At 40.3% G+C, this 23,073-nt stretch overlaps 1 protein-coding gene across 1 annotated transcript in view; it reads left to right on the top strand.

Annotated features, from left to right (window-relative positions):
* Positions 1-23,073, top strand: part of lpcat2 (lysophosphatidylcholine acyltransferase 2) — a 75,410-nt gene that overhangs the window by 25,516 nt on the left and 26,821 nt on the right. Inside the window, exon 8 of the mRNA XM_059992813.1 lies at positions 10,385-10,439. Within this exon, the coding sequence (XP_059848796.1) occupies positions 10,385-10,439 (55 nt within the window). The remainder of the gene's footprint in view (positions 1-10,384; positions 10,440-23,073) is intronic.

Here is a 23,073-nt window from a genome sequence, read left to right as displayed (position 1 = left end):
TGAAGCCTGGCAAGCCACCTATTTGTATGTTACTGATGTGTTCAGACAGAGAAGAAGAAAGGTAGTATGCACCACCTGGAATCAAGCTAGGTACTTGTGTAAGACACAAAGTTATTCTCAATCTAGATGTCTTTGGGAAGTGATCCTCATGAACATGTGGACTGGTATAAAGTTTGGGTGCAATATCACACTGACTAGAGAAGAAACAGCCTACCTGAATCATACTTGCAGAATCACCCCTTACATAAGATGTACCAGCCTCCTCCGTCAAAATCCCTAAGTACCAACAACTGGGCAGACTTGCCTGCGATGATGTCAGATTTGTGTACAGGTGCAAGAAAGTAGCTTATAGGTCCACTGAAGACTCTATGAAATCTTATGGCATCATGTTAAACATAGACAAGGAAACCTCTTGATTATCTTGTACAAGTGATGAATCAATACTTTCCTATGCTGAATAACACTTAGAACCAAGTATGGAAATTAGTACGGGCACAGAATGTACACAGTGAGTAGTGGGGGCTCCAGTGTCCATCATTGAGTGGCTTGGTAATTTCACTGCAGCCAGTGCTGGTTGAGTCCTGAAAAGTCTGCTGCAAGAGGTGAGTGAATCAACATGTTGCAAAAACTTCCTTATCTATGATGGATCATTCATTACTTGATAATGCTGCAAATATTTCCTGCACAAGATAGACATAATGCTATGCTATCTTCAAATGGAGGACAACCTCCTTTGGAGCTTCAGAAACCCAGATTCTTCTGGTACTATCTGTGTGAAGTTTCTACATTCTCCGTAACGGTGGGTTTCTTTTGTGTGTTCCACTTTCCAATGACATAGGAAATTGATTGTTGTTTGTAGGTGTGTTAATGGGAATGTAGGAAAGTGTAAATGTGCATTTGATGGCTGGCATGGATCTGATGGGCTACAGGTTTGGTTTCTTGAGTCAGAGTCATGGAGTGATACAGCATGGAAAAGCCCTTTTACCCATAGAGACCATGCTGAACATCAAACACTCAATTATACTGGTCCTTTAGTATGATATCATGCAAGGAGCAGCATCAAGTAATCTAAAAAAAAGCAGAGATAGCAGCCTACTGAAACTAGGACTATACATGTGCTAAACATCATGCACCAAAGAGAGCTAAGAGTCACCATCAAGCAAATGAGGTCAAAGTGCTACAGCCATTGCATCTAAACATTTAAACAAGTTCCAGGACAATGCTCCAAGAACAAAAATCTGTACGTGGATTTTCAGAAGGCCTTTCCACGAAGCTGCTTAACAAGTTAAGATCCCATGGTATTACAGGAAAGATACCAGCATGGATAGATCATTGATTGATTGGCAGGAAGTAAAGAGTGGGAATAAAGGGAGTCTTTTCTATTCGGCTGCCAGTGACTAGTGGTGTTCCACAGGGGTAAGTGTTGGGACTGCTTTTAACATTATGTCAGTGATTTGGATGACGGAATTGATGGCTTTGTGGTCACGTTTGCCAACGATATGAAGATAGGTGGAGGGGCAGGTAATGCTGAAGCAGTGAGATTGCAGAAGGACTTGAACAGATTAGGAGAATGGGCAAAGGAGTGGCAGATGAAATACAGTATATGGTCAATATGTATGGTCTTGTATGGTGTATGGTCCTGTACTTTGGTACAAGAACTATAAGTATAGACTATTTTCTAAATTGAGAGAAAATTCAGAAATCTGAGGTACTAAAGGACTTAGGAGACCTCATACAGGATTCACTGAAAGTTAATTTGCAGGTTAAGACAGTGGTGAGGACAGTAACCACGATGTTAGCATTCATTTCAAGAGGACTAGAATATAAAAGAACAGATGTAATATTGAGGCTTTGTAAGGCACTAATAAGGCCTCACTTTGAGTATTGTAAAGCAGTTTTGGGACCCTTATCTAAGGAACGATGTGCTGACATCGGAGAGGGTTCAACTGAGGTTCACGGGATTGATTCTGGGAATAAAACGGTTATTTCATGAGGAGCATCTGATGGTTCTGTGCATGTACTCAGTGGAATTCGGAAGAATGAGGGGAATCTCTGTGGAATTTGTTGCCTTAGGCAAGTTATTCGAGATGTAAATATATATTTGATAGATTGCTGATTATTCAAGGACAAAGGGTTACGTGGAGAAGGCAGGAAATTAGGGCTGATTGGGAAATGAATCAGCCATGATGAAATGATTCTGCTCCCATATCTTATTTTCTTAGAGTCTTAACATCCTCAAAAAGGGCCATAGCCAGAATGTAGATGCTGACGGTAAGGCAGAAGCATTTTCAACCATGTTCAGCTTAAGGTGCGGAATAGATGATACAACTCTGCTTCCCATTGAAGTTGCCAGAAGATTCTAGCCAATCCATTTCACTTCTAATGATATCAAGAAAAGGCTAAGAGCACTCGATACGGCAAAGAAAACAAAACCAGACAATATCCCAGAAGCATTACTGAAGACCTGTGCTCCGGAATGAACTGTGCCTCTAGCCAAACTTTTCCAGTACAGATACAAACATGCGCCTATTTGACATTGACTTAAAATGTCCATTCACAGAAAAGTAGAACAAATGCCAAATCCATTTACTCTCAGTCAATAGCAAAGTAAAGGAAGTTGTCATCAACAGTGCTATCAAATAGCACTTATGGCATTTACTAATAATTTACTTCTCATGAAGTAGCAATGATAGTATTTACCAATGCTCGATTTTCCCAGGACCATTGAGCACTGGACCACATCACAATTTTGTTCCAAAATCAACCACAGGGACTATGAGAATGACTACCCTTTGACATCAGCAGTATTTGACTGAGTGTGGCATTTCGGGGCTCTGGTAAAACTGAAGTCAATGGACATCAAAGTGGAATGAAATTGAGTGTGGGGAAGACAGGAATTAGAAAGAGAGAGAAAATTACAGGAAATATGAGATACTTGAAGTTAAATCGTTGGGTTGTTAAACTGTTTCAACTCTTGGAGAAAAGGAAGGCAAAAGTTGATTTTTGGTTAAAGGTGAGGTGTTTCTACAATGATGAAATAATACCAATAAAATAAAGGAAATATGTTTCTAAAAAGCTGATAAGTATTAGGCATTCAATCAGCTCAGCTACAACTGGGCAGCAGTTGCTGGCTAGTAACAAGTTATTTTTCTTAATGTATCCAGATTAGAAATTATCTTCTTGTGATACCTGTAAGATTTTGAGTTGACTCATTCACTAATTGTAGTTTGTGTTCTGTTCTCTTTTAGCAAGTATTTGGTTTCTTATTTTGAGTCATAGCTTTACTGAGATTAATAATTATCCCCGAATGCCACTATCATATTCTACATCTTAACATTGTAAGATGTATTTGTTCTTCAGAACATCTCTATCATAAAATCTCTCAATAGCAGATTGGGTGATAACAGTGCAGCCTACATTTGCATATACCTTATTTAAGATCAACATATCTGTTTAATTCTAACTTTCTAAATAGTTTTTTGAGTAGAGGCTTCAAGTTCACAATCATAGTGTATAAATATATGTATTACTCATTCAAAATCTTTCTGATTTTGGCCTGTACAAAACAGCTAGTTTTGAAAGGTAGCAAAACATGATTTGGAGATAACAATGTTCACATTGCTAGTTAGTATTTTACAGAGCTGCATTTGATGTGACCTTATTTTAGGGTTAAGAAAGCATGAAATGTGTACTTGTAAAATTACAGATTTAATTAACAAGGAAGAAAGTGCAACTAAAATGGTTTTATATATCTATTCTTTATTCTAGTGATTTAAAGCATATATCAGTGTCCTGTTTTAAGATTTCCTAACAGCAAAGGAAGTGCCATACAACCGGAAGGCTCAAATTATTTCCTGTTGAAATTAAAGGCGAGGGTTTTCATTTGTGGTTTTTGCCTTTTTTTAAAAAAAGGGATATTTAGCTTTTTTTGCATTGCACTAATAAATATTCCACCTCACTCTAAGTGAAATGCAGAGGTGGTATTGAGGTATTTATCCTAAATATTTAGTAATTGTAAGATATGCCTCTGAATTTAAATTACCATAGTAACATATGGTAAATGCAATTTTATGTCAAAAATATAATGTGATCCAATCTGAGAGAAACAACAAGGAGCAGCAATATAAACATTTAGTACACCGCAGATGCTGGGGTCAAAGCAACACGTACAACAAGCTGGAGGAACTCAGTAGGTCGGGCAGCATCCATGGAAACGAGCAATCAACGTTTCGGGCCGAGACCCTTCTTCAGGACTGAAGAGGGAGGGGCAGGGGCCCTATAAAGAAGGTGGGGGGAGGGTGAGAAGGAGAAGGCTGGTAGATGCCAGGTGAAAAACCAGTAAGAGGAAAGATCAAGGGGTGGGGGAAGGGATAGGCAGGAAAGGTGAAGAAGGACTGTAAGGGGAAAGCACTATGGGTAGTAGAAGAAGGCTGAATCATGAGAGAGGTGATAGGCAGCTGGAGGAGGAGGCAGAGTGAAACTAGGTTGGGGGAAGGGATGGGGAGGGAATTATCGAAAGTTGGAAAATTCAATGTTCATGCCAAGGGGCTGGAGACTACCTGGACAGCACACGAGGAGTTGCTCCTCCAACCTGAGTTTGGCCTCATCATGGCAGTAGAGGAGGCCATGTATGGACATATCCAAATGGGAATGTGAAGCAGATTTGAAGTGGGTGGCAACAGGGACATCCTGTCTGTTGTGGCGGACGGAGCGGAGGTGCTCGATGAAGCGGTCCCCCAATCTGCGTCCCACAGATCTCCTACCTGGCACTTATCCCTGCAAGCGTAAGTGCTAGACTGTCCCTACATCTCCTCTCTTACTGCCATTCAGGGCCCCAAACAGTCCTTCCAGGTGAGGCAACACTTCACTTGTGAGTCTGTGATGGTCATCTATTGCATCTCCTCTGTATCGGTGAGACCTGATGCAGATTGGGGTACCACTTCATTGAGCACCTCCGCTCCATCCGCCACAAACGACAGGATCTCCTGGTTGCCACCCACTTCAACTCTGCTTCACATTCCCAGTTGGATATGTCCATACATGGCCTCCTCTAGTGCCATGATGAGGCCAAACTCCAGTTGGAATAGCAACACCTCATACTGTCCGGTTAGTCTCCAGCCCCTTGGCATGAATATTGAATTCTCCAACTTATGGTAATTCCCTACCCCTCCCTTCCCCCATCCCAGTTTCACTCTGCCTCCTCCTCCAGCTGCTTGTCACCTCTCTCATGATTCTGCCTTCTTCTACTACCCATAATGCTTTCCCCTTACATTCCTCCTTCACCTATCCTCCTATCCCCTCCCTGCTTCCCCTCCCCCACCCCTCGATCTTTCCTCTTACTGGTTTTTCACCTGGCACCTACCAGCCTTCTTCTTCCCACCCTCCCCCCACCTTCTTTATGGTGCCCCTGCACCCCCCACTTAAGTCCTGACGAAGAGTCTTGGCCCGAAACGTTGATTGCTTGTTTCCACAGATGCTGCCCAACCTACTGATTTCCTCCGGTTTGTTGTCCGAGCAGCAGTATAAATGTTGCTCTTTTGAAGAGGTTGCAATATCAGTGTGATCTGAAAGTCAAATCAGATGCTTTTAGTTCAAAAAAACAGTCACAGGCAAAGCAGCTAGCTACTTTTGTAACCATGCCCATTTGGATTAATTCTATCAGAGATACTGCCATTATTCCACCCATCTTCTCCTTAGACTGAAAACTAACTTTTTCCCTCTTTACCAGTCTCAATAAAGGTTTCCAGATTTGAAAGCTTCATTACTTCTCTTGCCATAGAAGCTGTCTGACCTATGGAATGCTTCTAATTTTTTTTTGTTTTTGCATTAGATTTCCTTTATCAGAACAGTTGGAAAGAAAAATAAGCATCTCTCGAAAAGAATAAACAGTCACTGGTTCAGGGTAAGACCCTTCATCAGGAATCGGCTCGAAATGTCAAACATCGAATGTCAAGCATCATTTCCACAGATGCTGCTTATCCTGCTGAGTTCCTTCAGCATTTTGTGTGTGTTGCTCTCGATATGCAGCATCTTTAGAATCTTGTATTTTAAGAGAAAAATGAGGTAGTTTAAGGTGATAGAGGAAGAATGGTTAGAAAGAAAAGAAAATGTTTCTGACTGAGGTTAGCAAACACAAGGAAATCTGCAGATGCTGGAAATTCAAGCAACACACACAAAATGCTTCTGGAATGCAGCAGGCCAGGCAGCATCTAGAGGGAGAAGCACCATCGATGTTTCGGTTCGGCCCAAAACGTCGACAGTGCTTCTCCCTATAGATGCTGCCTGGCCTGCTGTGTTCCCCCAGCATTTTGTATGTGCTGACTGTGGTTAGGATTGCTTTGGTCAAATATAGTTTGGAGAAGTTATAGAGAGAAGACAAATAAAAGGATGTGTAAAAGCTGTGACGTACAGGGTGAAGCTGTTAGAGAGAACTGATACCAAACAAAATGTTAGAAATGTTCAGATGGTTAGCTATTGCCCGTGGTTAGAAAAAAAGCTGAGTTAATATTACTGAGCAATAACTTTGCAGCAAAACAAGTAATTCTGATAAAGCAAAAACAACACTTCTGAAATTGTCAACTACAATATTGTGTCCTAAAGGATGTGGAGTATGGAGGCAGAAGATGAGGTGATAGGATGGAGATAGGCAGGAGTAGGCTGGAGAATTAAAATGACATGTAACTAGAAGCCAATTTGGACTGAATAATATGATTGCCTAATCTGTGGTTTCTCCAGTTTAAATGAAGAATATCCCAGAAGGCATGCACTTAAAGTTGGTGCAGGGTGGTGGGGGGAAAGGTAAAGTTCGAAAGGAGGTGAGCCAACTACACATAGTGGGGAATTCCTCGAATGTGCTCTCTGGGCTTGTGCTGGAGGGAAACATGTTAGAGGCATTTAAGAGGCTCTTGGGCACAGGGAGTGGAAGGATAGTGACATTCTGTAGGCAGGAGGGATTAGTTTAGTTGGGCATTTGAATACTAGTGTAATTAGGCACATCATTGTGAGCCAAAGGGTCTGTTCCTTTGTAGTAAACCTCTGTGTAATCTCTGTTTCATCTGTTTAGGTTCATAGCTTCTAGGAAGGCATGATGTACATTAACAGCTGTTGTATCTCCTGTAGCTGCATGGGAAATTGTAGAGGGAAAGAATATTGACAATGGAAGAATAGACTATGGGTCACAAAGGAATACTATAGGAGGAAAGGAGAGGAAGATCCATTTGTTGGTGGAATCTTGTTCAAGGCGGCTAAAATTGCAAGGGATCACCCTAAGAATACTGAGGCTGATGAGTTGGAATGTGAGAAAGAGGGCAATGCTTTCTTTAGCTGGAGGAAAGTGGGATGCAGAAAATGTGGTCACGGGCTCTGTCAACTAAGGAAGAAGGGCATGGTAACTATGACTTAGAGGAGACTGGTTGATAACTGCAAAAAATCTTTACTGAACGCAAGGACACCTTCTGGCGATCTGTTTCTCCCCCCGCCCCCCTGATACTCAACAGTATGCAATTACTTAGTTGCAGCTCAACTGGCAGAACTCTTAAATGGTCAGAAATGGGTAGCCAGACCAAGGGGATTTGAGTACAAAATATTAGACACACAGGATATCAGGTAATGCACACAAAATGCTGGAGGAACTCAGCAGGCCAGGCAGCATCCATGGAAAAAAGTACAGTTGACATTTCGGGCTGTAACACTTTGGCAGGACGGGAGAAAAAAATGATGAGTAGATTTTAAAGGTGGTGGAGGAGAAAGGAAAACAAAAGGTGATGGGTGAAACCAGGAGGGGAAGGGATGAAGTAAAGAGTTGGGAAGTTGATTGGTGAAAGAGATACAGAGCTGGAGAAGGAGGAATCTGATTGGAGAAGACAGAAGGCCATGGAAGAAAGAAAAGGTGGGAGGAGCACCAGAGGGAGGAGATGGGGCTCCTCTTCCTCCACCGTCACTGAAAGGAGCTTCCCTTCCTCCACCATTACCTAAGTTGGTTGAGCATTGGAGCCAATCATGAATTTGCTCTCTGCCATTGGGCACATTCCATTCTCAACCTCTCTCTCAATTATGTCAAATTCCCTCGGAGACCGAAAAAGCGCCTGATGAGCCCAAAAACACCTTATCAAAATGTAAATTATAGGGTCAAATTGCACACAGATCAATAGTAGAAGTATATTTAAAAGATGAAGAAGTAGCTTTGTGAACTGTCCGCAGGATGTCGCTGTTAGTCATGTTGGTGCCATCTTGCCACTTCAAGATTGTGATGTAAAGTGAAATCTATAGGTACGTAGCATTGCTATTGAAATTACCATGCTACCTTGAATGAATCATATAAAACATTACAATATAATTTGATTGCTTTTCAAAAATAAATTGATAGTCAAATTAATGACTAAATAAATTCTTGTAAACTAGTAGCAACATAAAGGAAATGGTGTTGCCACAGTCTCCTAATTTATACTTCAGTGTTGAGATACTGTTATTGAAAACATTTTCCATTCCATAAAATGAAATATTTCTGCCGTCTTCAGTTGCCAAAATATTTAAGTTGCCTGAAGTCCGTCCTGTTTTGCACATTTGGAGCAAATTTAAGATTTTTTTTGAAATGTTTGAGAAGATTCCCTAGAATAAGGAACACAAAGTAGCATTAAAATCAGCTGCTACATTTTTATACCATCAGTGGTATATAATGACAAATTAAAAATACTTGTTTTTTTTTCCTCTCTGCTTATAGGAAAATGTTTCAGTTAAGACTTCCAGTACAGAATTATCTTTGTCACATGCAAACTATTAAAGGACTCACTAACAAATTTATTTAGCTCCCTGGTGAGGAATTCAGTTGTTTCTAGCTAGTCTTTCAGCAAAAAAGTCTTTGTCTGTCACTAATTTAGGATAATAGATTAAATAATTTCATCATAGGTGCAAAGTTGAAGCCACAGTTAAAAATAAGATTGCCAGAAGCAATGACAAGATTTTGTAGAGAATGTAGAGATTTTTTAGAATTATATCAGGGATAAAATACTTCACCTATGTAGAGTAATGAAAAAGTACAGTGGATGGAGGGTGGTTACTCCTGTGTGTTTTTCCAGTAATCACGGAAAAACCCCAGAATCTGCAGCTTTCTGCCAATGATTGGAGAAAATTAAAGATAGTTTTGAGAGAGATGATGGAAGCCTTGATGGAATATGATGAACTGAATAAAGGTAATTTTGGTTTAAGCTAGAGGGACAGCTTTAAATAAATTAATATAACAGTCAATGGGCATATGGAGAAACATTTTTATTTAGTAGATTTATATGATCTGAAATGCATTGCCTGCAAAAAGTATTGGAAGCGGATTCCGTAATATCTTTCAAAAGCTAATTGAATAAGTAGTTGCAGATGAGCTTTACTGGGCTAAGGCAAAAGATCAATAAAGTAGGACTAATTAAATGGCTCTTTTTAAAAGCCTTAGCATTTAAGTGCTAAATCATTGTACTGTGATTGTCAGCATTCATGTAAAATGGTGCACTTCTCTTTAAATCAAAACAATTTGAAGCGTACTTACTTTCTTTAGAAAGCTTCATATTCCTTAGGTAGAAATTCCAAAATTTGACCTATGTGCATCCAGCAACTTGATACAATTTCAGTTTCATATTAATGAAGTATAATTACAAAATGCTAAAATACTTTGTACATTATACAGTACTTGAGAACAAAAAATTAACATTTCAGGTTTCTGACTTTTCCATCAGAACTTAGGACCAGTTTATCAGAACTGGATTTCGTAGGAAGTCATCAAGAAAAAGTATTCATTCTTATTTTCTCCTGAAATGCTGATTACTCGCTATTTGTACTATTTTCTGCCATTACTTAGGATTTCTAGAGTTTTTGAATTAGGAATAGGTAAATTTAGTTCTGTTGCTAAAAAATACCCTGAACACAGTTGTGCCCTCTAAATAGAGTTTAAAAAGTCGTGTCAAGCTAATTAGAGAACCAATTGAATGATCCACTGTTGGTTTCTTAGGTTGAAGTAAAAATGCTAAGTGGATTCCTAGTTTGCAACTATTTGGTAATGCAAAGTGTTCATTACCAGGGATTTGTTAGAGGTTTCTTTCTTGTTAACACATGTTCTTTTCCAGAAACTTTATTTGGTTTCCCTTATTGACAGAGGTGGTTTTTGGTTGTCAGTCCAGTACTTCAGAAGAACATGACAACAAATATGCATCAGATAGTGTATTGTTTTTAACCAGTGATTTGTTTTGACTGTAATATTGATGGTTCTCATACAACATACAAAAAAACAGATTTTGCCATTTTTTAGGAAAATCTTAAAGAAAGGTATTTGAAGAATTTTTCTCAAGGAAAGACATACCTGAAATGTTTGGTATTTCAAGTTGTGCCATTTGTTCTTTTGCAGGACCAGACTTATGTTCTTCACATTATGTCAACCTTACTCAAAGGTGGAAGTTGAGGTAAGATTATAAACTACTGTGCAAACCAAGCTTGCCTTAATATAAAATTTGTATTGTGAAAACTTCTCAGGAGAAAAAAATGTTGAAAGGAGATTTGATCAAGATGTTTGAAAAGCTTGAAAGATGTTTAATAACTTTGATGCAAAAAAAACTTGGCAAGAGACTTACATAAGTAATTTATTCATTTTAGGATTGGCTGATGACACAAAATGATCTTTTGCAAGTGCAGTGGTGAACATTTTGTCAAAATTTTATGCTGCAACCTTCCCTGATTGCTACTTTCATATTCCAAAAAATGTAAAAGTGCACAGCTTGCAGAGAAGTGGACAATTTTAAGGGGTCAGAAACTGCTGGTTCTCTGAAGAATGGAATATAAGTGATCAAATACACTGCCAGCCCTGTGTATTCAGTTGTTTTAAAAATAAAATAATGCCAAAATTGAACTAGAAATTAAGAAACAATGTCATTACTGCCAAACTAAGTCAAAGATCAATAAAGAAATCAGTAGAGAAGAGTTTAAGAAAAAAGCATTATCTAGACTGTCATGCAAATTGATTGTAGATTTAAGGTTCTTTTTCCTGTTTGTTTTTAAACTAGGTTATTTTGAGCAATTAGAATGGATTTCAATGAAGTGTTACTATATGGTAACATGAAAGTGATCACATGACTATAATTCTTCTCGCTGACCTAAAATGTGGTAAATAACAAAATAAAGGATGAGTTTTACTATCTTCTTTATATAAAATCCTGGTACAGATCTACTGATATTTTAAATCTAGCTTCTGCTAGATCCTGCATTGCAACTTGATGAGAGATAGGAATTAAGCTAGGCCAAGCCTTACAACATCATTATACCATTTCCTGCTTACTCCAGGTCATGTACTTGCATCCTAAGATAAAGCAAAATTTAAGTTTCACATCCTGTCAGATGTGAAATGGGATTCCAGAATTAAATTCAAAATCAGGTTTTGTTATCACTCTTTTATATAGACATGAATTTTATTGTTTTGCAGCAACAGTAAAGTGCAAAGGCTAAATTAATATAAATTATCAAATAATAAATAGTGCCATTAAAAGAAATAATGAAGTATTGTTCATGGAGTGTTCAGAATTCTGATGACAACAGAGAAGAAGCTGTACCTAAATAATTGACTGTGGGTCTTGAAGCTCCCATATTTCATCCTTGATGGTAGTACTGAGAAGAGGCTTTCTCTCAGATGGTGATGATCCTGAGTGATGGATGCAACTTTCTTGAGGTCCTGCCTCTTGAAGATGTCCTTGATTGTGCCTGTGATGGAACCAGCTATGTCTACCACCTCCTGTAATTCTGTACATTCAACACTCTATTCCAGTCTGTGATGCAGCTAGTCAGAATGCTGTACCCTGTATATCTACAAAAAATTGAAACCGTCTTTGGTGACATACCAAATCTCCTCTAAGTCCTAATGAAGTAGAACTACTGGCATGCCAACAACATGCTGGGCCCAGGACAGACCCTCGGAGATGCTGACACCCAGAAACTTGAAGCTGCTCACCCTTTCCACTGCTAGCCCGAAAATGAGGATTGATGCGTGTTCTGCCATCCTCTTCTTCCTGACGCCCATCCCCACCATTGAGCACATCTACACAAAACATTGTCACAGGAAAGCAGCATCTATCACCAGAGACCCCCACCACCCAAGAAATGCTCTCTTCTCACTGCTGTCGTTAGAAAAAAATGGTACAGGAGCCTCAGCACTCACACCAACAGGTTCAAGAACAGTCATTACCTCTCAACCATCAAGCTCTTGATCCAAAGGGGATAACTTCACCCACCCCATCATTGAAGTATTCCCAGAACCTATGAATTCACTTTCAAGAACTCTTCATCTCATGTTCTCGATATCTGTTGTTTATTTTTTATATTTATTTATTTATTTATTTATTTTTGTATTTGCAGTTTGTTGTCTTTTGCACTCCAGTTGAACACCCTAGTTAGTGTGGTCTATTATGGTTATTATTCTATTATGGACTTACTGATTATGCCTGCAAGAAAATGAACCTCGGGGTTTTAAGTGGTGACATACATGTACTTTGATAATAAATTTACTTTGAACTTTGAACAATTGCTTGGCCTTGCAAGGTTGTTATTGTGACAGCTCTTAACCAGCTGATCTTTCACACACATGTATCCAATTATTACCATCAGAGATTTTACTAACAACGGAGGTATCAACTGTGAGTGTAAAACTGACACTTAAGCTGTGTTTAGTTGCACAGTCATTAGTGTGGAGGGAGTAGTGTATTGCGATAAGCACACATCCTTGAGGTACGCCTCTGTTGATTGTCAGTGAGGAGATTTTTTTTTTGTTTAAGATGGCACCAGTAACTGGCGACTCTGCATGTGCTGTGCGGAGCAAACTGCCCTCTACACTATCCTATACCCGAGAAACCCTTCTAAACCTCCAATTTGCTACATCTAGCAAGATCAACAACACCCTGGCGAAGTTACTGACCTAGCTGGAGATCATCGACGTGCCAGAATTGCTTCAACTCCAGACCATACCTGGACCCGATCGTCAAAGCCTGGTCTGAGGTCCACCATGTTCCTGGAGACCCGCGGCCTGCTACAGTGTTGGAGCGCCTGGAGACATGGCCCATTCTGACCAGCACCTCTCCGAAGCAAACAAGCACACAGAAGTGATGTCGGAGACCACAAGATACCCCAGACGCTTCCCTGGAGCGACCTCGTAAGTGGCTATCCACAGTTGCTGGAAGTGAGGCCTCCACCGCTGACCTCGGAATATCGAGCCAAGTTGGAAGCCCAGGCTAACCAGAGGGATGCCAGTAGACTATGGCAGGGACTAAATGAGATCACTGGGCGCAAAGAAAAGGCTGGGAATATCAATAACTGTAGCGCTTCTCTTCCTGACGAACTTAACGTATTCCTCACAGGATTCGAACAGAAGAGGAGCATCCAGCCCCCTCTGGATGAACCAGACCTGGTGGCATCAAGATTCATCATCACCGAGGAAGACGTTAGAAGAGCCTTCCTGAAGATAAATCCAAGGAAGGCGACGGGCCCAGATGGCGTCCCGGGACGGGACTGTGCAAGCGAGCTAGCTGGAGTGTTTGCTGACATCTTCGACTGCTCCCTGCTTCTGTCTAAGATCCCTTCATGTTTTAAGAAGGCAATGATAATCCCATAACCTACCGGTCAACCTCGATGGAGGTTCAGGAGCATGAAGATATGTACGGCCAGATTTGGGAACAGCTTCTTTCCAACTGTGATAAAACTGCTGAACAGATCCTGACCCGGGTCTGGGCCGTACCTTCCAAATATCTGGACCAGACTTGCACTACCGTACTTTTCCTTTTCTATTTTCTAATTATGTTTTATAATTTAAATTTTTATTATGTTTACTTCGATTTGTACTTCGGGGAGCACGAAGCACAGAAACAAATATCACTGTGATGATTGTATGCTCTAGTATCGATTGTTTGGTGACAATAAAGTATTTGTAAACCATTCTGACTGTGCTCTCCTGAAGACATTTGAGGATCCATTTTCAAAGGAAGTTACAATTGCCCAGATTAAGAAGCTGGGTTTTTAATACTGGGGAGGAATAACTAACCAAGCTGTAATCGATGCACAGCAGCCTGACATATGTTTCGCTGTTTTGTATTGCGCTCTTAAGTAGAGTGGAGAGCTAGTGAGACTGTCTGTCATGGTCCTGTTGCAATGGTAGGCAAATTGCTGCAGTTCCTGATTCTTGCTCAAGCAGGGGTTAATTTCAGCTATAACCAATCTCTTGAAGCAATTCATAACCAGTTGATAGTTATTGAGGCAGATCATCCTACACATATCAGCAGTATTACTGTAAATACAAAGTACACTGCAGATGCTGGGGTCAAAGCAAAGCAGTATTACTGTTATCCGTTGGAGCTGTTGGCAACCTCCGACCAGGGCAGTGAAAGGTTGAACATGTCCTTGAACACTCCAGTCACTTGGTTGACACAGGTTTTTAGTACCCCATCAGGTAACACTTCTGATGCCTTGCAAGGGTTTATCCACCACCACAGTATAGTAGCAACACTATCATTATGCTGGACGTATCCACATTATTCTGTTAAAATAGACATGACTAAATTATTGATTAAAATCCTTCAATGGAATGTTGTTCAATTCATACAGGAGGGGATCTTATTCATGAGTTTAATCATAAATTATGAGGCTATTCTTATTCATTGCTCCTTCCAAAAGTGGAGTCGTTATTTTAAATGGCCTTTTTAACATTTTAATAGAATTGTTGCAGAAATATATAAGGCCATTGTAATAAGCATCATTTTGAGTTAGTAACTGCAATTTAATTTCAAAAATAAATGCATTTTGTAATCAATGTGCAGAGTATTTTCGCTGTCTGAGTTTGATATTGGAAAACTGGTATCTTCCTATACACCAATACAGTGATTAGCATTGCAGATAATCAAAGTTAAAAAATTGAAGAGAACAGAAAGGAGCATGTGCAATTGGGAGAGCAAACCCAAGAATGAGTACATTGAAGACACTAAAGTGCTAATAAGGTGAACAGATGGAACTGCAGTGCTAAAATGAAACCATTCATTGAAGCTTCTCCATGTAGATGTCAGCTCATCTGTAGTATACAGAAAAAGGTAGATTATCTTTTAGTGCACTTATAGATTAGCATGTATAACGTTCTGGTTATCACAGAGTCGTTGCTGAAAGATCATAAAGCATAATATCCAAGGATACACATTGTATCAGAAGCACAGACAGGTAGACAGAGGGGGTGAAATGTTGGTTTAAAAAAATTCCTTAAGAGTTGACATATATAATCCTTGTTGTAGAGTTATGAAACTGTAAGGGTAAAAAGACCCTGATGGGAGTTGTATATATCCCCTGAACAGTAACCATGATATGGAATATAAATTGCAATGGGAGATTGAAAAAACATGTAATAAGGACAATGTTTTGATTATCATGGGGTGTTTCAATATGCAGGTACATTGGGAAAATCAGGTTGGTGCTGGATCCCAAGAAAGAGAATTTGTAGAATGCCTAGGAGATAGCTTTTTAGGGCCCACAATGGGAAAGGCAATTCTGGATAGAGTGTTGTGTAATGACACACATAAAATGCTGGTGGAACACAGCAGGCCAGGCAGCATCTATAAGGAGAAGCACTGTCAACGTTTTGGGCCGAGACCCTTCTAGACCCTTCAGGACTTTCGGCCGGAAACGTCGACAGTGCTTTCTTCTGATGCTGCCTGGCCTGCTGTGTTCCACTAGCATTTTGTGTGTGTTGTTTGAATTTCCAGCATCTGCAGATTTCCTCATGTTGTGGAATGAACTTGCTTAAGGTAAATGAACCCTTAGGAAGCAGTGATCATAAAGTGATCCATCCCAGAGGTGAAGTATTCTAAAGGGAGGATGAGGCAACCATGGCCGACAAAGGAACTCAAAGACAGCATAAAACCAAAAGAGAGGACATATAATAAAGAAAAAAAAACAGTGGGAGGTCAGAGGATGGTGAATCTTTTAAAAGCCAACAGAAGGCAACTAAAAGAGCCACAAAGAGAGACAAGATGAAGTATGAAGGTAAGTGAGCCAACAGCATAAAAGAGGATACCAAAAGTTTTTTTTTCAGATATACAAAGAGTAAAAGAGGTGCTGGAAAATTATGCTGGAGGGGTAGTACTTGAGGGACAAAGAAATTGTGGATGAATGTAAAAGTTATATTGTGCCATTCTTCACTGTGGAAGACACTAGCTGTATGCCAGAAATTCAAGAGTGCCAAGGGGCAGAAATGTATAGTTGTTATTACTAAGGAGAAGGTGCTTGGGAAACTGAAAGGTCTGATGGTAGGTAAGTCACTTGGTCAAGGTGGACTGCATCTCAGGGTTCTGAAGAGGTACAGTAGCTGAAGAGAGTGTAAAGACATATGTGATCATTCAAGAATTGCTGCATGTTGGAATGGTTTCAGAGGACTGGAACATTGCAATTGTAACTCCACTCTTTAAGGAGGGAGAGAGGCAAAGGGAAGGAAATTATAGGCCAGTTAGCCTGACTTCAGTGGTTGGGAAGATCCTGCAGTCCGTCATTGAGGATAAAGTTTCTGAGTACTTGGAGTCACTCCTAGAACTCGAACATTCTCCTTCAAAAATAAATAGCAATTTTACAGTCAAAATTCCCAGATGCAGAGAGTATTCGTTCACCTAATGATCCATCAATAGGTGAATCCTTGGGAAATTGTGCACTATTGACCTTGTTAAGTAAATATATTAAATATACGTAGCTGCTTAGTTTCCAGGATGTACTTTTTAAGAAGAAAAGTAAAGAAGATGATACGTATTTTCTGAGGATGGGCACTGTAAAATATAAAATACCATTTTGCTCTGAGCACAAATGCCAGTCTTGCTTAGTTCTAACTGACTAACAAATAGTTAATTGTTCGGTGGTTCAAATTTCTCAGTGCCGAAAGTGAAAAAAGTAGGTGCAATATTATCTTCCCCACCCACTCACGTTGTCTGAACCAATGTGTTCTTAGGTGCTTACAGCAAAAATTCTTTCCATTAATATAAATTTTCTGTAATTACCCAGGTTATAGAGTTGATACTCATTTGTTGTGCAATGCATTTATCTAACTTCCTGTTCATCCATTCATAGTTTTGTTTTAAAAATGTCATTGAGTTTATATTTGATGCACTTTAAAGGAACTTACATTTTATTCCACAAAATCAAGATATGAAAGCTATTGCCAAAGTACTTTCGAAATATCTTGACTGGGTAAGTAAACAAGGCAACTAATTTGCATGTAACTATATCTGATGAATGGCAGTGAGATAACATATCACCGTGAGAACACCATCAAGGCAGCAACTAGTGAGCAGCTCCGACGGAAATCTTCAAATATTCCTGTTTTAGACTGCTACAACTGAAATCCACAGCTGCAGCCATGGACAATACAGCAAACAACCTCATTTTAAAGTGTTATTTAAAAAAAATCTATCACTTCTCAAAGTCGAATCTCATACAGTGATCCCCGGTTGCCAAGTGCAATTCCTCTTTAAAATAGCGGAAAAGAGGATGCCGCACTGGATTAAAAGTTTAGAGAAGAGGGTTCAGAGTTCCACTACCGTATTCTGTTGGGAAATGTACAGTCTCTAGAAAATAAAATCAAAGACATCAGAGCAAGATTGCTGTACCAGAAGGACATCAGAGATTGTTGTGTGTTTGTTTCACAGAGTCATGGCTATCACTTGCCATTCTGAATACAGCAATACTACACGCGAGCTTCACGATTCACTGCCACTATGATAGGACTGCTGAATCTTTCAAAGGCAAATGAAATGGAGTATGATTTATGACTAATTTCTTGTGGTGTGCGAACATGACAGTTCTGTTCCAGTCCTGACGTGGAACATCTAGCAATCAAGTTTCACTTACTTTGTCTGCTGTGGGAGTTTTCAGCCATAGTCTTGGTGTATATTCTATCTCAGGCCCATGTCAAACAGGCTCAGGATGAACTGAGCGATATACTCAACAGGCATGAAACAGCACACACTAATGCCTTTCCCATCATTTTGGGGGATTTTAACCAGGCCAGCTTGATAAAGTTCCTAACTAATTATCACCAATTTATGGAACTAGAGGAGCCAACATAATGAACCACTGTTAAAGCTCCATTAAGAATGCTTTCCGTGCCATCCCACACCCACATTTTGCTAAGTCTGATCACCTGTCTGTACTTCTACTTCCTGAGTATAGGCAGAGACCGAAGACCACAGTGCCAGTAAAGAGGACCAAGGGGCATGGATAACAGAGGCGGAGGAGAACTTGGAGACTGCTTGGAGTCAGTGGACTGGACAATATTCCGGGATTCATGTTCAAGTCTGAACTTGTCACTGACTTCATTAAAACCTGCATGAATGAGTGGTTTCCTGCAAGAACATACTGTATATGCTGTAATCAAAAGCAGTGGCTGAATCAGGAGATTCATAGTTGCCAAGGGCTAGATCTATGGCATTCGAGTCTGGTGATCTAGGACTATACAAGGCCAGGTACAGCTTACATAGGGCTATCTCAGGATTAAAGAAACAATTCCAATTGAAGTTAGAGGTGGAATTGGATGCACAGCAACTCTGGCAGAGTTCATAGGCCATTACTTCCAACAAAGTGAAAACCAAAGTTATGAATGTCAGTGATGCTTCACTCACAGATGAGCTCAATACCTTTTATGCATGCTTGGAAAGGGAGAACAAAACTACAGCTTCGAGGATACCTGCAGGGTCCGGTGACCCTTTGATCTGTCTTGGAGGCCAATGTCAGAACATCTTTCAAGAGAGTGAATCCTCACAAGTTAACAACGTCTAATGGTGTACCGGGTAGGGCTCTGAAAACCAGTGCCTACTAACTGGTGAATGCATTCAAAGACATTTTCAATCTCTCATTGTTACAGTCGGAAGTCCCGGAGGGGCAACAATCACACCAGTGCCCAAGTGCAGGGTGAGCTGCCTGAACAACAATTGTCCAGTACCACTCACATCTACAGTGATGAAGTGCTTTGAGAGTTGAGTCATGGCTAGAATCAACTCCTGCCTAAGCGAGGATCTAGACTAACTGAACAATAGTTCTACAGCAAATACAATCTCACTGGCTCTTCATACAGCTTTGGATCACCTGGAAAATACTAATGCTTTCATCAGGCTGCAGTTCCTTGACTACAGCTCAGTGTTTAACACAATCATTCCTAAGGTTCTGATCAAAAAACCTTGAAAACCTAGGCCTCTGTACCACTGTCTGAAACCAGAACCTTGACTTCCTCACCAGAAGACCATGGTCTGTGTGGATTGGAAATAATATCTCCACCTCCCTGATAATAAGCCGCAAGGATATGGGCATTGCCACTGCTCTTCTCTCTCTGCCTGCTCAGCCTTGACTGTGCGGCTAGACACAGCTCAAATGCCATCTATAAATTTCTGATAACACAATATTGTTGACAGAACTTCAGATGGTGATGAGAAGGAGGCATACAGCAGCGAGATAGATCAGCTGGCTGAGTGGTGCTGCAGCAACAACCTCACACTCCGTAAGACCAAAGTATTGATAGTGGACTTCAGGAAGGGTAAAGTGAGGGAACACATACTAGTACGCAAAGGGATCAGAAATGGAAAGGGTGAGCCATTTCAAGTTCCTGGGCCCAATATATCAATACAGTTACAGCAAAGACATAACTGCAGCTATATTTCATTAGAAATTTGAGGAGGTTTGGTATGTTACCGAAGACACTTTTTAAAAACCAGATGTATGGTTGAGAGCATTCTTATTGGCTGCATCATTATCTGGAATGGTGGGGGTGGGGGCACTGCACAGGATCAAAATAAGCTGCAGAAAGTTGTCAACTCAGTCAGCTCCATCATGGTCACTAGTCTCCCCAGCATTCAGGACATCTTCAAAGAGCAATGCCTCATATAAGGTGGAATCCATCATTAAGGACCCCATCACCCAGAGGGGAGGTACAGGAGCTTGAGGGCACACACTCAATAATTCAGGAATAACTTGCCTTTCTGCCATCACATTTCTGAAAGGACATTGAACCCATGACCTCTACCTCACTACTTTTTCTTTTCTCATTATTTAATTTTAGAATATATTTACTGTAATTTAGTTTTTATTATGTATTGTAACGTACTTCTGCATAATGACAAATTTCATGACATGTCAATGATATTAAACATGAATCTGATAACTGAAAGAAAGGTTATTGGAATGTGCAGGATGTCTCTTGTTCTGTAACATAGTGAAACCTTTTGACTGGGGTCATAACATCTTTTCAGAGCATGAATAAGACCTCAGATTGGCATTGGGAAGATGAATCTTCTGACAGTATAGCCCTCCTTTGGTGTCACGACAGCACAAATTGAGATAAAGCCACATAATGGGTGAACAACACAATCTAACTACCTTGCTCAAACTGCACATAAGCCATTGAAATGCACAATTTGATATTTTTCTATTTTTGTTCAAATCATCCTGCATTTAACCGTTTTATTCAATAATTATTGCAAATGACAAGGTTTAACAAAAAGGAGTTAGGTTTAAGTACAAAGTAGAATGACCATTGTGCGAGTGGGCCAGTGTTAGAGTGGGGAGCTCAGGTTTTGGCTCATAGAAGCTTTGGTGAGAACGTGTGGAAGCCATAGGCAGGTATTTTTTATTGAATTTTTCTTTCTTTCTTTCTGCATTTAGGGCAGTGGTGATGTCAGGCAGGATGGTGGTTGCCCCTTTTGGGGGTTGCGGGAATGCAGGGAGACCTCTAGTGTCCCTGTCAACTATACCTGCAAGAAGTGCATCCAGTTGTAGTTTCTAAAAGACCAAGATAATAGTTTAACATGCAGCTAAGGAGATGTTGCAGGAGGGAGGGCTTTGGATTTTTAGATCATTGGACTCTATTCCATTTAAGGTGGAACGATTTGCATTTGAACTGGATGGTGCCTAATAACTTTGCAGGAAGGTTTGTTAGTGCTGCACTGGGGAGGGGGGAGGTGGGTGTTTTAAACTAGAGTTGCAGAGGATGGAAACCATATTGTTACAGCAGATAGTGGAGCAGTTGTGGGGAAAAATGTTGATAAGTCTCCGTGTAAAGTCAGGAACCGAGAGGTTGAACATGATGGGACTATTGTAGGAAAGGCAGATGCACTTAGGGTATGGATCAGCACGTGGAATTTTGACATTGTAGCCATTAGTTAGACTTGGATGCAGGAGGAGCAGGACTGGCAGCTCAATGTTCTGGGGTTATGTTATTTTAGATTTGATAGAGCAGGAGGGATTAAATAGTGAGTGGTAGCACAACTGTTCAGGGAAAATGTCACAGCAGTGCTCAGACAGGACAGACTGGAGAACTCATCTGTTGAGACTCTATGGGTGGAACTGAGGAATAAGAAAGCGATGTCCACATTAATAAGATTATTTAATGATGATTTTAACATTCCACATATTGATTGGTACTCATTGTAAAAGGGCTGGATGGGATGGAGGTTGTCAAATATGTACAGGAAAGTTTCCATAGTCAATACACAGTGGTTCCAACTAGAGGGAGTGTGATACTAGATCTCCTATTAGGGAATAAGGCAGAGCAGGCGACAAAAGACTATGTAGGGGAACACATTGCATGTCATGATCATAATGTCATTTGTTTCAATATAGTTATTGGATAACAGGTTTAAGCAGCCTTGGTTTTTGAGAGATATTGTAGTCCTAGTTAAGGAGGAAAGGAGGGAACAAATGAGGTACTTGAGTATAAGAACTACAAGAGCATTTAAGAAAGAAATCAGGAGGGTTAAAAGAAGGCATGAGATTGCTCCAACAAACAAGTTGAAGTAGAATTCCAAGGACTTCTACATATATATTAAGAGTAAAAGGATAGCAAAGGAAAAATTGGTCCTCTTGATGATCAGAGTGGTCATCTATGCATGGAGCCAAAAAAGATGGGGGGGAGATCATAAATGGATTTTTTACCATCTGTATTTATTCAGGAGATGGACATAGAAGTGAAGCAGAACAGTAGTGAGGTCATGGACTGTATTACAGGGAAGGTGGTGTTTGCTGATGAGGCAAATTAGGGTGGATAAATCACCAGGGCCTGACGAGCTGTTCTGTCCGCCCTTGTGGGAGGATAGTGGAGAAATTTCAAGGTCCTAACAGATATTTTTTGCAGTTGGTAACATGCTGAAACATTGAAGGAGAGCTAATGTTGTTCCCTTAATTAAGAAAAGCTCTAAGAATAAGCCAGGAAATTAAAGGCCAGTGAGCCTGACATCAGTAGTGGGTTAGTTATAGGAAGGTAGTCAAAGAGACCGGATATACAAGGTTTTCAAAGACAGGGCCTGATTAGGAATAGTCAACATTGCTTTGCTTGTGGTAGGTTATGTCTAACCAATCTTTTTGGAGGAAGGTGCCAGGAAAGTTGATGAAGGCTCTGCATTGGTTGTTGTCTACATGGACTTTAGGAAGGGTTTTAACAATATCACACATAGGAGGTTGGTCAAGATGGTTCAGCTGCACGGCATTCCAGATGAGGTAGTAAATTGGATCAGACATGGATTTTGTGGGAGAAGCCAGAGAGTGGTAGTAGATGGTTACCTCTCTCACTGCAGGCCAATGACAAGTGGTGTGCTGCAGGGATTAGTGCTGGGTCTGTTGTTTGTCATCTACTTCAACAATCAGGATGATGTAGTAAATTGGATCAGCAGATTTCCAGATGACACCACAGTTGGGGGCATAGTGTACAGTGAGGAAAGCCATCAAAGCTTTCAGCAGGATCTGGACCAGCTGGAGAAATGGGCTGAAAAAATGGCAGATGGAATTTAATGCAGACAAGTGTGAGGTATTACACTTGTGGGAGAATAGAGTATGTTATACGCAGTGAGCAGTAAGACACTAATGGGTGTGGTTTAACAGAGGGATCTGGGAATACAGATTCATAATTCTTTGAAAGTGACATCACAAGCAGGTAGTGTTGTAAAGAGAGCTTTTAGCACATTGGCCTTTCATAAATCCAAGTAGTGAGTACAGAAGTTGGGATATTATGTTGAAGTTGAATAAGCTGTTGGTTGGGGCTAAATTAGATTATTGTGT

Source organism: Hypanus sabinus, chromosome 17 (genome assembly GCF_030144855.1).
Source record: "Hypanus sabinus isolate sHypSab1 chromosome 17, sHypSab1.hap1, whole genome shotgun sequence".
Taxonomy (NCBI): Eukaryota; Metazoa; Chordata; class Chondrichthyes; order Myliobatiformes; family Dasyatidae; genus Hypanus; species Hypanus sabinus.
The sequence above is the reverse complement of the archived record's forward strand: the minus strand, read 5'-3'. Positions and strand labels throughout refer to the sequence as shown.